The sequence below is a fragment of the Sciurus carolinensis genome, chromosome 10 (assembly GCF_902686445.1).
Source record: "Sciurus carolinensis chromosome 10, mSciCar1.2, whole genome shotgun sequence".
NCBI lineage: Eukaryota > Metazoa > Chordata > Mammalia > Rodentia > Sciuridae > Sciurus > Sciurus carolinensis.
Window position 1 is genome coordinate 61,819,879 of NC_062222.1, and position 12,479 is coordinate 61,832,357.

The 12,479-nt window shown below is 43.0% G+C and overlaps 1 protein-coding gene across 1 annotated transcript; it reads right to left on the minus strand.

Moving 5' to 3' along the window:
• Positions 1–6,247: 6,247 nt before the first annotated feature.
• Positions 6,248–7,306, minus strand: Atoh1 (atonal bHLH transcription factor 1). Its single transcript, XM_047565745.1, has one exon. It carries the CDS (start codon positions 7,304–7,306, stop codon positions 6,248–6,250), a length of 1,059 nt encoding a protein of 352 aa, XP_047421701.1.
• Between the last annotated feature and the right edge of the window lie 5,173 nt (positions 7,307–12,479).

Genomic DNA, 12,479 nt, shown 5'->3' on the forward strand with positions numbered 1-12,479 from the left:
GGCAGTATCCATTTTAATATGAAACTTCAAGAAGGGGTCTAATAGAAACTCCTTTAGGTTCATGTCTCAGGAATCTTCTGTCCCACTTGTACAGAATCCTGAATGCAGATTCCTGGGATATCCCCACCCCCCTCAACCTATTGAGTCTATATCCCTTGGGCTAAAACACAGTTTAAAGAACACAATCATGTACCTCAAAGCTAGGCTTTTCCAGAAGCAGATACCATTATTGAAAATAAAAAGACCTAGCCTCCCACCTGCCAGGTCTACTAGTGACTCTGTTTTCAGATCTCACCTAATTTTGTGGCCTCTAAAATTCAAAGTGTGATGCCTGTCCTTCTTCAATTGCTATCTCACATGGGACCCCAGGTAATTAAGGATCCCTCCTAATCTAAGTCCTTCCCCCACTAACACTGTAGCTACAAGAGTTCCTAGAGGCCAAAAGGTGGGTGGGATTATAGAGATCAGTTTCCAGAAGACACAACCAAGTGTCCAGTGGTCCAAAAGAGCATCCAAAAGAGCATTGACTTCCACTTCAATTGGCTTGAAAAATCCCAAGATGTGTCCTAGATCCCAGCTGATAACTTTCTTCATTATGGGACAGTAGCTAGGCCCTGGAGCCTGGTGAAACAGCTGGCCGTCAGGACATTATTTCTTTCATCAGATCTCTTTACTTTCCAATCAGAATTGTTAAAAAAAAAAAAAAAAGTAATGATAATACTTGCATTGGATAGCATTTTGCTTTTCATCCCTGTGGAGGAATCTTCTGATTTCCCTGGGAAAAAAATATGAACTTAGTAAAATGAGCCTGTCCATTTTACTGTAGATTTGGCAGCATAAGCCTGATTTGCTTGCTTGGGACAGAGAAAGCAGAGTTGAAACAGGGAGAGAAACCCTGAGATATAGAAAGGCCTAAAATCTTTCTACTGAAATCCTGAGCTCTTCCTAAGGAGCCAAAGAAAGATGAGTGAAAGACGTGTGGATTGACATGTGGAAGACCATGTCCAGGCAGCGACGTCTTCTCACTCTGAGAATTTTAACAGCATTAAAAAAAAAAAAAAAAATCCTCTTTAGAATAACAGAGGGTCCAAGAGAATAAATATTTGGTTAGCAAAGGGACTGGATCTTCAACTACTTGCTCTGGGCCGGGTAGTTGCGCGTCGTGGGGAGCGCTTGCGCGGGAGGATGCACTTGCTTCCCAGTCTTGGTTCACTGCTTCAGGTGCCTCAGCCCCAACCCCACTTTGCCTGGACAACCCCACAGCTCTCCCGCCGCCACCGCCGCCGCCGCCTCCAGCTTCCCCTCCCCTTGGCATTGCTTGGCTTTAACTTTGCGCAGCTTCTTTTCTTGCCGGGCTGGTTGCTGGGAGGTGCAGTGGGCAGTGGCGGCTCCCGCTGCGAAGCTGGGGGAGGAGAGGGGCCCCGGTCGAGTGCGGGAGGCGGCGAGAGACGCTGGCTTCTGTAAGCTCTGCTGGTGGGGGGCCGAGGAAGGCTGTCGACTAGGAGGAGGCCGAGGTTGAGGAGGCCGGGGAGGGGTGATGATGGTGTTAAATGTGGCCGCGCAGCTCCCCGGGGAGCTGCCTGAAAGGAGAGTGCGCTCACCAGCTGACAGCGCGTGCTCCGCTCCAGACGCTCCGCACCGCGGCCAGGAGCCTCTGCCAGCCCCTCTATTGTCAACCGTTCTCTAATTAAGAAACACTCACATTACGGCAAACTACCCCCACGCTTCTTGGTTCCTGTCCTTTTCTTTATCTTCCTCCGACTTCTCTCCTCCCCTGCCTCTCCCCTGCGTCCAAGGATTTAACCCGTTCTCCACTCCATTTGCCTTTTCTTGTTAGGGGCCTAGAAGAAGGGACGGTGGACTTAGATGGTGCGGGCTCTGCTTGGCCTAGTGGCCAGGGCGGTTGGCGAATGCAGAGTCAAAACAACCAGGAAAACGTATACTTCTCTTTTATCTCCCCCGACTGGTGTCCCACTCCCTCTCACAAAATAATTGCAAACATTTCAGCTACTACGGGTCATCTTTAACTCTCACTAGAACTTACTGTTTTTTGTTTCCCGCCCACACTAGATTGCAGTTGACAAATGGGTTCGCTACTTTCCCTTTACAGTTCTAACTGGGGTTTGGGGCAGGTCGGACAAAGTTGATAATCTTTTTCATCAACTTTTCAAGTGGGCACAGGAGAGAAATATTACAAGATATACTTTGGAAAAAGACTGCTTACTTGGTTCAGGTTTAAATTTCTAAAATCAGTTGAAAGGCCTCATGAAAGTATTGGTCCTGCATTGGTTAAGATTAAGGAAATTCTCTCTCATTCTCTCTTTTTCTCATATTCTCTCTCTCTCTCTCTCTCTCTCTCTCTCTCTCTCTCTCTCTCTCTCTCTCTCTCTCTCCAGTTTAGACTCCCAGTTAGCAGTGTCCCATAAAGAAGGTGTTAAATTTGCCAGTTGCCAAAATAATCTCCCGTCAGCTCTCCGTGAAATCAAATAAGTTTCCAAAAGTGTGGCCAGCCAAAACCCTCCACAAATAAGGCAGTGATGGGCTGGGAGGCAAAGGCGGAATATAAAGCAAGCTACTTAAAGTATATAAAATTCAAGAAAAAACACCAGCAGTGTGGCAAAGGACTAACCCGATTTATCTATCTTCATTACTTTAAGAAATGCAGCCTCTTTGTTTGTTTGGGTGATATTAAGCATGCTTAACTTGCACACATAGTTGATTCCTTTGCTAGTATCTTGGATACTTGGATCTGACTTTGGAAGGTAGAAGCTAATTGCTAATAATGGAGAGAAAGGAACCAGTCAGCATGGCAGGAGTGGTCTGGCATATGGGGAATGAGCGCTCAGAAATACTCAATATTCAAGTTTCCAAAATATTAATGAGATTATAGCAACCTGCAGCTATATGTTACAGCTTGTTAATGGAGTGTAAGAGAGCGAGCTGCCAAACGTTTGTTATGCAAACGCCATAACAGAACCTTAAAATGGAAATGTGATTGTACATCTCTTTCAAAGAAATGCCAGCATAAAAAAGAAATGGAAAGAAAAGAGGTTAAAGTTCTTATTTGAACTTTGAGCACTCAATTTACCACAGAGTGGTTTGACTTTTTGTTCATGTCTGGATGAGTTAGAAGAATTCATGTTCAGTTTTCAATCAGTGTGATACAGAACTTCCAGTCTATGTGGTTGTTTTTCTCTTGAAAAGAAATATAAAGGACTTCTTAAACGAAGATGGGTTTATCCTCTATATAATTCCGCTAGCATTTAAAAGTATAAATATTTGCTTATTGTGATGGTACAGTCCCCATTGGAGTATTTGGATAGCTGCAGCTCCTAACCATTGATGTTCTTAGAGAAAAGTTCTGTGGGAGCATTGATCTGGTGAACAGAAATACTAAGATCTAGTTCTGGATATTGACCCTTTCTGGCTTTGTGATTTGAGGAGAAATTATGGGCAGAAATTTCCTCATTTATGAAAGGTGTGAAGGAAGATGTTCCTGATGTTCACTCTCTTTTACAATTTCTGAATCCACTAAAAGTAATGATTTTTATGAGATCTTGTCCTTCTTTGGTTGATGCAAAATGAGCATAAATGGTTTTGAAAAATGAAATCAGTTGTTTACTTTGAGAAAAATCACATTTTTTCTTCCTTCTGTGCCTTCCACTACTCAGTCTCTTATCAGGAAGAAGATTGCAAGTCCTCTTTTCTCTCTACTGGTACAGCAAAGTACATCGAACAAAGTAGCTATTAAAATATGTGCGCTCTCATTCTACTAGATTTGCTGTATGGCCATGCCTGTTTGGTTTGCTTATTGAGAGCGAGATGGAAGTGTGTTAGAAGCAATCGCTTGATTTATTCAACAGTCCAAAGATTCCTGATGCTTATCGTAGCACAGCATACTCGGTGGGTGCAAAAGGTTATCTAAGGGACAGGTGCATTGTTTCTGCCCCTGGAAAGTGTCACCAGCCAGCGTTCACCTCAACCTGAGAGCTACTAGGCTCTTGGCTCCCTTGAATCGCTTCTGCTGAAAGCCACGAATTCCCAGGTGGTCAATCGAAAGTTCCGCGGTTTCCCTAAGGTTAATCAGAACCTGCGCTTCCTAGTTAGCTCTTTACTTTTTCTACAAACCCAGGTTGTGGTGCGTGTCAATTTTCTTGTGGCGCTCTCCTATTCTCAAGGTGCTGAGAGAGGAGAATACAGGAGCCTGCAAACTCACCTCCACTAGCTTTTTTCTTTCTCCTTCCTTCTTTTCATCTCCCGCAATTAAAAAAAAATCCCAATAAGGACACATAAATGATTTTGCTTAAAATCAACCTCTCAAGTTCAGCGATGTTTATCTAGTGGAATGCGGTGAAACCTAAGTTCTCCTAAGTTTGCTAAACACATGTGTTTTTTTAAATTCCCATTTCTACACACACACACACACACACACACACACACACACACACACACTGTATTATCTTCTTCTAAAAATCTATGATCTTGAATTCCCAAATAGACTTTTCCTTAGTGAGGGCGCCTGAGGTGAGAGTGGTAGCACCGTTAAGTTTCTTCACCTGATCTTAAAATGTAGTTGAATGTATTTTACATCGAAGCCAATTCAGAAGGACAAACTAAGGCAATTATTAGCTTGTATATTGGACGAAGTAGAGTTGTTTGAAAAGAAAAACTGAATGAAAGTCGACAATTTCCTACAGCAACGAGCACACTTCTAATTTTTGAGTCAATGATCACCAAGTTATTTCCCTCTCCCTTCCCATTATCCTCTTCCCTTCTTAGAAACCGTTCCTGGAAAGAGCAGAGAAAGAGAAGGGAAGACAGGGAGGAAGAGAGGAGGGGGAGGAAAAGGGGAGTGTAAGAGGGAGAGAGAGTTAGCTGGTACCGTGTATTTGACCTACCTGAAAAGTTTTTGGCTTATCTAATTTTTGTAAGTGAAAATAACCAACCCTGATAAATTTAACTACTAACTAGATCCCAGGAGACCTGAAAGACCATGTTTCCCTTTGAAATACCATTGACACTAGGAGTAAGGAAGACTGGAAGATTCTGGCTATTCCAGAGGCAAAACTGCTGCAAATTTGGGAAGTTTTATCTCAGTTTTAATTATTGATCGAGTCCTTTACTATGTAGAGATACTACCTAAAAGCACTAAGTTTACAACATTCTTCTTTTAAACTATTAGGTTCTGTAAATTTGTTTCAAGTCTTCAAGGCTATTTAAAAATCACTTTCAATGATATAATGGGATGAAATAAGTGACAAATAAAAGTAACTTTTTAAGTTTATTGTTATCATTTGCAAAAGTAAATACATAAAACAATGGCAGTTGGCTTTACTAAATTAAAATAAATTATCTCAAGTAGAAAATGTAAAAAAAATGAATCAAGGTAAGTAGAAATGGTAGCAAACACTCAATAATAAATAAGTTTTCTAACAATAACAAAGAAAAATAAAATTGACCAAATGCGTTTGACACTACTAGACGTGTTTTTATTTTCATTTTTAAAACAAACATTTGCAAAGAGTTTAAAGATTATAAGTGGCTGTGTTTAAAAAAAAAAAAAAACTGGTCTGCAATTGGCAGTTGAATTTCTCCTGGAGCCGCAAAAGCAGCGACTGATAAAGTGCGTGCGCCGTTTCCTTAAGGACGCCAACCTTCTGGCGATCGAATACACATACTGGGTATGTTTGTACAATATAAAACCGCAAAGGTCCCCGTTTTCTCACAATTCCATAGTCAAAAGTTATTCACTTTGGAAGCACTGACTTTGCGATTCATAATGCATTTTGGGAAACAACTTCGGAAGACTTAACTCTCCCACACGAGTGCGCGCAACACACAGAAATGGTCGCCCAGGGCATAAAATAAATTAAACTCAAACCAGTGACAGAAAAGAAGATGCGACGTTTTAGCAGCGTATTGGCAGAAGGGACTATAATAATGATGCCACATCTGGATACATATAATTATACTGTATCTATCTACAGGGGAAAGAAGAAGGTGGAAGGAAGGGCAAAGCTTTAACAGCAAGCTTTCATCAAACAATATGGGCCATAGGAAGTTTGGAATAGCGGCGGCATTTGCAAAACATCAAATGTAGCTGCCATCTGAAGCCAAGTCGTTGCTAAACAACGACCATTGCAAAGCAAAAATTAAAGGGTGCGGGGATCTTTAACCGCGGGGCTTCCCGCGCACTGGGAAAGGGCAATTTTGTTTCTGTCTCCGTTTTCAGGGTTTTATCACCTTTCTAACTTGCCTCATCCGAGTCACTGTAATGGGAATGGGGAGAAAACTCCCCGTCACTTCTGTGGGACCGGGGGGAAGTTTTGCTACTATCCTCCTGCACTGGCTGCAGGATGCCCCCAGGCAGCGAAGGCGACAAGTTTTTTTGCGCCATCATCGCTGTCAGGGCGCTGTCCTCGAAAGTCGAGAAGTGCAAAGCGTCTAGCTGCACTGAGTAACCTCCCGCGGAGGTCTGGGCAGAAAAGCGAGTCCGACAACTCCCGGGTGGGGTCGGTCGCTGGCCCCCTCCGGAAGTTGGCTGAGCCCCAGTTGCTGTGGCTGTGCCCGAACCACCTTCGTAGGAGGCTGCAGCGCGAAGGTGGTGGTGGTCACTTTTGCAGGAGGCTGGTGGCGGCGATGGCTGCTCTCCGCCGCTGGGGGTTTGTAGCAGCTCCGACAGGGCATTGATGTAGATCTGGGCCATCTGCAGGGTCTCGTATTTGGATAGCTTCTTGTCGTTGTTGAACGACGGGATAACATTGCGCAGCTGGTCAAAGGCATGGTTCAGCCCATGCATCCTGCGCCGCTCCCTGGCGTTGGCCGCCAGCCGTCTTTGCTTCTGCACTCCATTCACCTGTTTGCTGGAAGGGGCTCGCTGGCGGCTGCAGCCCAACTCATCCACCACCACCCCTCCTTTCAGCTTGCACAACTGTTCCCGCACTTTCACCGGTCCTGGGCTTTTGCTGATGTTGCCGCCGCTGGTGCTTCTCCTTACCAGATCCCCCCGGCCGTCCGCCTCGTCTTGGGGCGCTGCGGCCTCGGAGGTGCCCAGCTCAGGAGAATGCAGCAAATACTGTGCGGCGCGTGCCGTGCAGATGCCCTGCAAAGTAGGAGCCAGCCAGGCGCGTGGGTCTGTGCTGTCCAGGAGGGACAGCTCTGCCGGGTAAACTGGAAGATCTCTCGCCTGTAGGGTGGCAGGTGGCTGTGGCGGTGGTTGCGCGAGGTGGTGTGGCTGGGGATGGCGATGGTGGTCCCCCAACTCCTTCACTTCAGCCCACTCTTCAGCATGCAGCAGGCGGGACATCGCACTGCAAAGGCTCTGAGGTGCAGTGTCGGAGGCGGTACTGGTAACTCAGCTCAACCAAAACCAAAACCAAAAACAACACAAAACCCCCCAAACCCTGCCTGGGTCTCTTCTGCAAAGTCTTATTATTATTATTTTTTCTCCTCTTCGACCCTCCCCCACTCACTCGGAGATCACACACCAGGTCGCGTGCAACGAAGCTTCTCCGGTTGCTGAAGGCGCTGCGCCCCTTTAAAAAGCGGCACGCGCCAGTGTGTCTCCCCCCGCTCCTCTCCCAACCCCCTCCTCGCGCCAGTCGCGTGTCTGCTCAGCCAATGAAGGGCGCGGGCAGGCGCGTGCGAGCAGCCAATCAAAGAGTTTTTACACCCAGAGAAAAGTTCCAGTGTGCAGAGGACTTGGGCGCTCGCTCATTTCTTTCTCTCTTTCCCCACTTCTTCCCTCTTTTAAGTTCCTGAAATTCATTTGCTAACTGCGGACCTGTAATTCGACTCTCGTGTGTGTCACCGCCCAAACGGCGGGGTGCGTGAGCTGGTGCGGAGATGGCTTTCAGCGGGTGCAGGAGCTGTCCTAGGTCAGACTTGCGGCTGGGGTTGAGGCTGGACGCGCCTGGCGCGGGAAGGGCACTCACAGCCGAGAGCTCGTCGGCCCTGTGCTGCCTCCGAGCTGAGCTAGGATCACAACTTTCATCGTTTATCCCAAACATTTTTAACCTCTCATATGCAATATGATATATGTATATATGAAATTTGTATATAAATCTCTCATTTGTGTGCTCACAGATATAAAACTATTAGATAATGACTCTCATTTAAAATTACTCAGACTAAAAGAAGGAGAAGGCATTAATATCTCAGAATGTTTCTTAATTTTCAACGTCTTTTCTTGCTTCAGAGCTAGTTCGTCTTTGTTATGTAATCTTTTTCCTAATGAAAAGTAAAGCTGTGGTATAGTTATGGTACACCAAATTCCACTCCCCCATCCTCTCCGGGCTGGTTCCCCAGCACCCTGGTGGCCAATTAGGATTGTGTGCTGCAGGAAACTCTCTGCAGAGTGTAATTTTAGGGCAGAGATATCGTACGTACAGTATTATGCCTAGAGTTCACACACGCACACACACACACACACACACACGGAGCAGGACTCCTTACCAGAGTCGAAAAAGAGTGCCCAAATTAAAAAGAAAGGAGCCTGCGTTGCCTGCAATTCTGAACACTTTCAAGCTACGGAGCCAAAGTCATCTGCCTTTCTGCTCCGGGGCCCTGGAATTACTACCGCTCGTGGCTTCTTCCGCAAATAATCAGAAACCACAGCCTAACCCACCTCTCCCTCTGTTTAGTTAGGGTGTGTATTTCCCTAACACAAAACCCTGGAAGTCCTTGGCGAGACTGGGACGCCAACTCCCAGGTGAGCACTTCCCTCTCACTGCTTTAGCCTCTGCCTAGTTTATTCACAGCAAAGAGCCAATCAGAAGCTCCAGGGCCCGGGCACGCTCTTACTTGCGTCCAGCGCGCCCCAGTTCCAGGCGCTCCCTGCAGCGCCCCTGGGGCGCAGGAGTGGGTTGCAACTAGTTGGTGTTACTGCGGCTTTTACTTTTGAGGTGCCTGTTGTCTCACAAGCAGTTTCGTCTTCCCGGAAAGATAGTGAAAAGGATAGCCAACAGAGTAGCTCCCTGGAACCTGTTTTTACAGGGTCCAGACGCAGCTGAGAAGTGGTCTCTAGTATTCGCAGGGACTTGATCCCCACTTGCCATCTAGAACTCCTTGGACAGAAAAATTTCGCCGACTGGGCTGGTGATATACATGTATTCGAAACTCTAGTGATTGGTGATATATATGTACATCATATACACATATATATATCATAAAAAATATATATCATAAGATACATATACATTGTAAGATGTGAATATATCTCATAAGATATATAAGTGTGGGACGATAGAGCAGAGTGCGGAAATAATGCTTAATACATCTTTCTTCACCTGTTTCTTATTCAACCTTGTCTATTTGCTGGTGTGCAGGAACCTTCCTGGTCTTCTGACCTAAAGAACCAGAAAAGTAGGAGCTGGATTTTTTGAATGTTTAGGCTTTGTTGAAATAAATATGTTAAACAAAGACCAGCAAAACCAAAAAAACCAAACCAAGTTGAAAACCATCTATGAAAAGGTTTAAAAAAAAAGTCATTTTGTGTATTTTTTGGAGACAAAATCTCCAATATTTGGGTGATTGATTGAACTGGGTAGTACTGAGATGAACTAATGATGCTGTTACTACAATTAATGTTACCATATAAAACGTACCACTTAAAATTAATTGCTAGCAGCAGTAGTTACCAAAATTAAACTTTTGGAAAAAAATAGTCATTATTTATATATGTATGGCAGTGTAACAGCTAAAGCCTGGAAATGTCAGTTATCTATATTGTATTTTAGTCCTCACACACTGACTTCCCCCAACTGGATTTGCTGAAAATTATTGCTGAAAGTCTTCCACATACTGTCACTATCAAAAAAAGGTATGGGATGTTGAAATTTTCCTTGAACTTGCATCTTCCAAACTTTTTATCTGTACTTTAAATGTGACTATATAACTGCAAAATATCCATTTTCCTTTGAGCTCAGTTTCATGGGTTTCAGTCCAATATTTATTGAATACATGGAATACTGATCCTAACTGGCAGCTTAATAGTTAATTAGTTATTATTTATTTTTTGAAGCAAATCTCAATTTCTAGTTGAGTGAATTAGAGTGCCCATGATGTGTGGGACTGTAGGAGTTCCATAATTTGTGATGACATGCATTTCTTTTGCCTTTAAAATAAATAGGGAATTGTACCCGCCCCCACCTCTTCCCTTTTTTCTCTTCCTTCTCTTCTGTTAGGTGGAGCTGAGGAAGCTAGGCATCTGAGATGGGGAAGGGACCTGGTGCCTAGGATCAGAACCTGAGTAATGTGATCCCTAAGGCAGATTCATGAAATGGGAAGCAAGACAAGTAGAGTGAGCATCTATGGGGCTGGATGGTGGCAGCAGCCTTGCCCAGCCTGAGGGTTCTTTGTGTGTGTGTGTGGGGGGGGGCAGTCTTTAGTTACATACAAAAGAGTTGTTGAAAAAAGTACATATCTGAGGACAATGAGATTTGGTTACTATCAGAGAAGGGAAGAAACTGTAGTGTTGGATTAGTGTTGTAGTGTGGTGTGTGCATTGTGTGTACCAATGAATATTCCTTTCATTCTCAGAGCTTGACATCAACAATAAGCATGTCTAATTCCCAAATTTTTGTTTCAAATAAAATTCTTGACCAAAAGGAATCATGGCTCTTTCAAAAATGGGTTGAGTCCAGGAATGGGATAGAAGAAAAGCACCAGATGCACCTGAAACATCTTACTATGCTAGAATGATTGATACATGTCAAAAGACCACACAACCTACTTGGAGCATTTTCCATTGACAAGATACATGATAATGTAGATATTAAAATAAATAATAATAGTGTTATGATTTGGATGTAAAGTGTCCCCCAGAAGCGCTGTGTGAGACAATGCAAGAAAGTTCAGAGGAGAAACTATTGGGTTGTAAGAGTCTTAACCCAATCAGTGATTTAATCCCCTGATAGGGATTAACTGAATGGTAACTGAAGCTGTGGGGTGTGACTGGAGGAGATGGAATTGAGGTGTGGCTCTGGGTATATATTTGTAACTGGCCAGTGGGGTCTCTGTGCTTCCTGATCAGCATATGAGCTGCTTCCCTCTGCCACACTCTCCTGCCATGTTGTTCAACCTCACTTGGAGACCCAAGGAATGTAGCCAGCCTTATGGACTAAGACCTCTGAAACCATGAGTCCTCAAATAAATTTTTCCTCCTCTACGGTTATTCTGGTCAGGTCCTTCCATTGCAGCAGCGAAATAGCTAATCAAAACAGTGACAGAGTTCTTTACATTTGAAATAAAGGAATCCATAAATCCTTATTAATATAAAAAATACACTGAAGTTTTGATAAATATGTATTGGTTACAAAATACATATTGATTGCAAATGAAAGAAGATTGACACTCAATGGAGGTGTATGACAAACATCCACTTAATTAAGTGACCAAAGTTAACATCACCAGCAATTAGGCAAAATGAATTTATGTGTCATTTATTAGAATGCAGAGGACACAGCCTGATATTCCTGTCAAAGATGCCTCCCCTTTTCCTTGATTGGCCAAGATATAACATCACCCCAGTTCAAACCGAGAGATATTCTAGAAAATAACTAGCTTATCATCTTTCAAACTGTCAAGATTATTGAAGGCAAACAAAACCACAGGATTCCCAACTGGAGAAGACTAAAGAAATATGATAAATCTGATGCTTGATTCTAAACAGGGTTTTTTTCTAATGAAGAATATCATTGGAACAATTGTCAAAAGTTGTAGAGTGTCTGCAAAATAAATGATAAAATTGATTTCCTGATTTTGATGGTTATACCGTAGTTATTTAAGAGACTGTTCCATTTTTAGGCAATAGTAAAGCATTCAAGGATAACAGGGAAGTTTAATGATTTTGTAAAAGGATTTTTGAACTGTGTGTGCAACATTTCTGTAACTTCCAGATTTGCCTCAGAATAAAGAATAAACAAACAATGAAACTGGCAAATGAAACAATAAACAGGCAAATTTAGTTTGTTCTTTACGTCTAGAGTTAATAATTCAAGTCAATCCAAGAATTTTACCCAGTGTGTTGAGGCCTGCAGTCATTGAAGAAAACTTATATTTAATTTTGCTCTGCTCAGCTACAGTGATGTATGCATCCAATGGGTATATGAATTCTCAGGTTTTAATGAATATTCCAATAATAATCTCAGTATTATGCTAGAGGTGCAAAAATTTGAATATTAATTTGAAATTCATTATCTTAGGGGTTATTTTAAATGAGAATTCTTAAGTCATGATCAATTCTAAGCAATGTCCTAATGAGGTCACAAACATTAACAAACAAATAACAAAGAAGTATAGTTTTTACTATTGGGCATAGTCTTAACAGCTGGCAATTATGCTTACGAATTAAGCATTTATTTTATAATTCCTATCTGGACTTTATTTCAGAGTAATCAAATGGCCTGACTTGATGAAAATGTCTTTTAAAAATAATTTAATAAAAGAAGAAATAAAAGATTTAGAAAAATAAACATTTT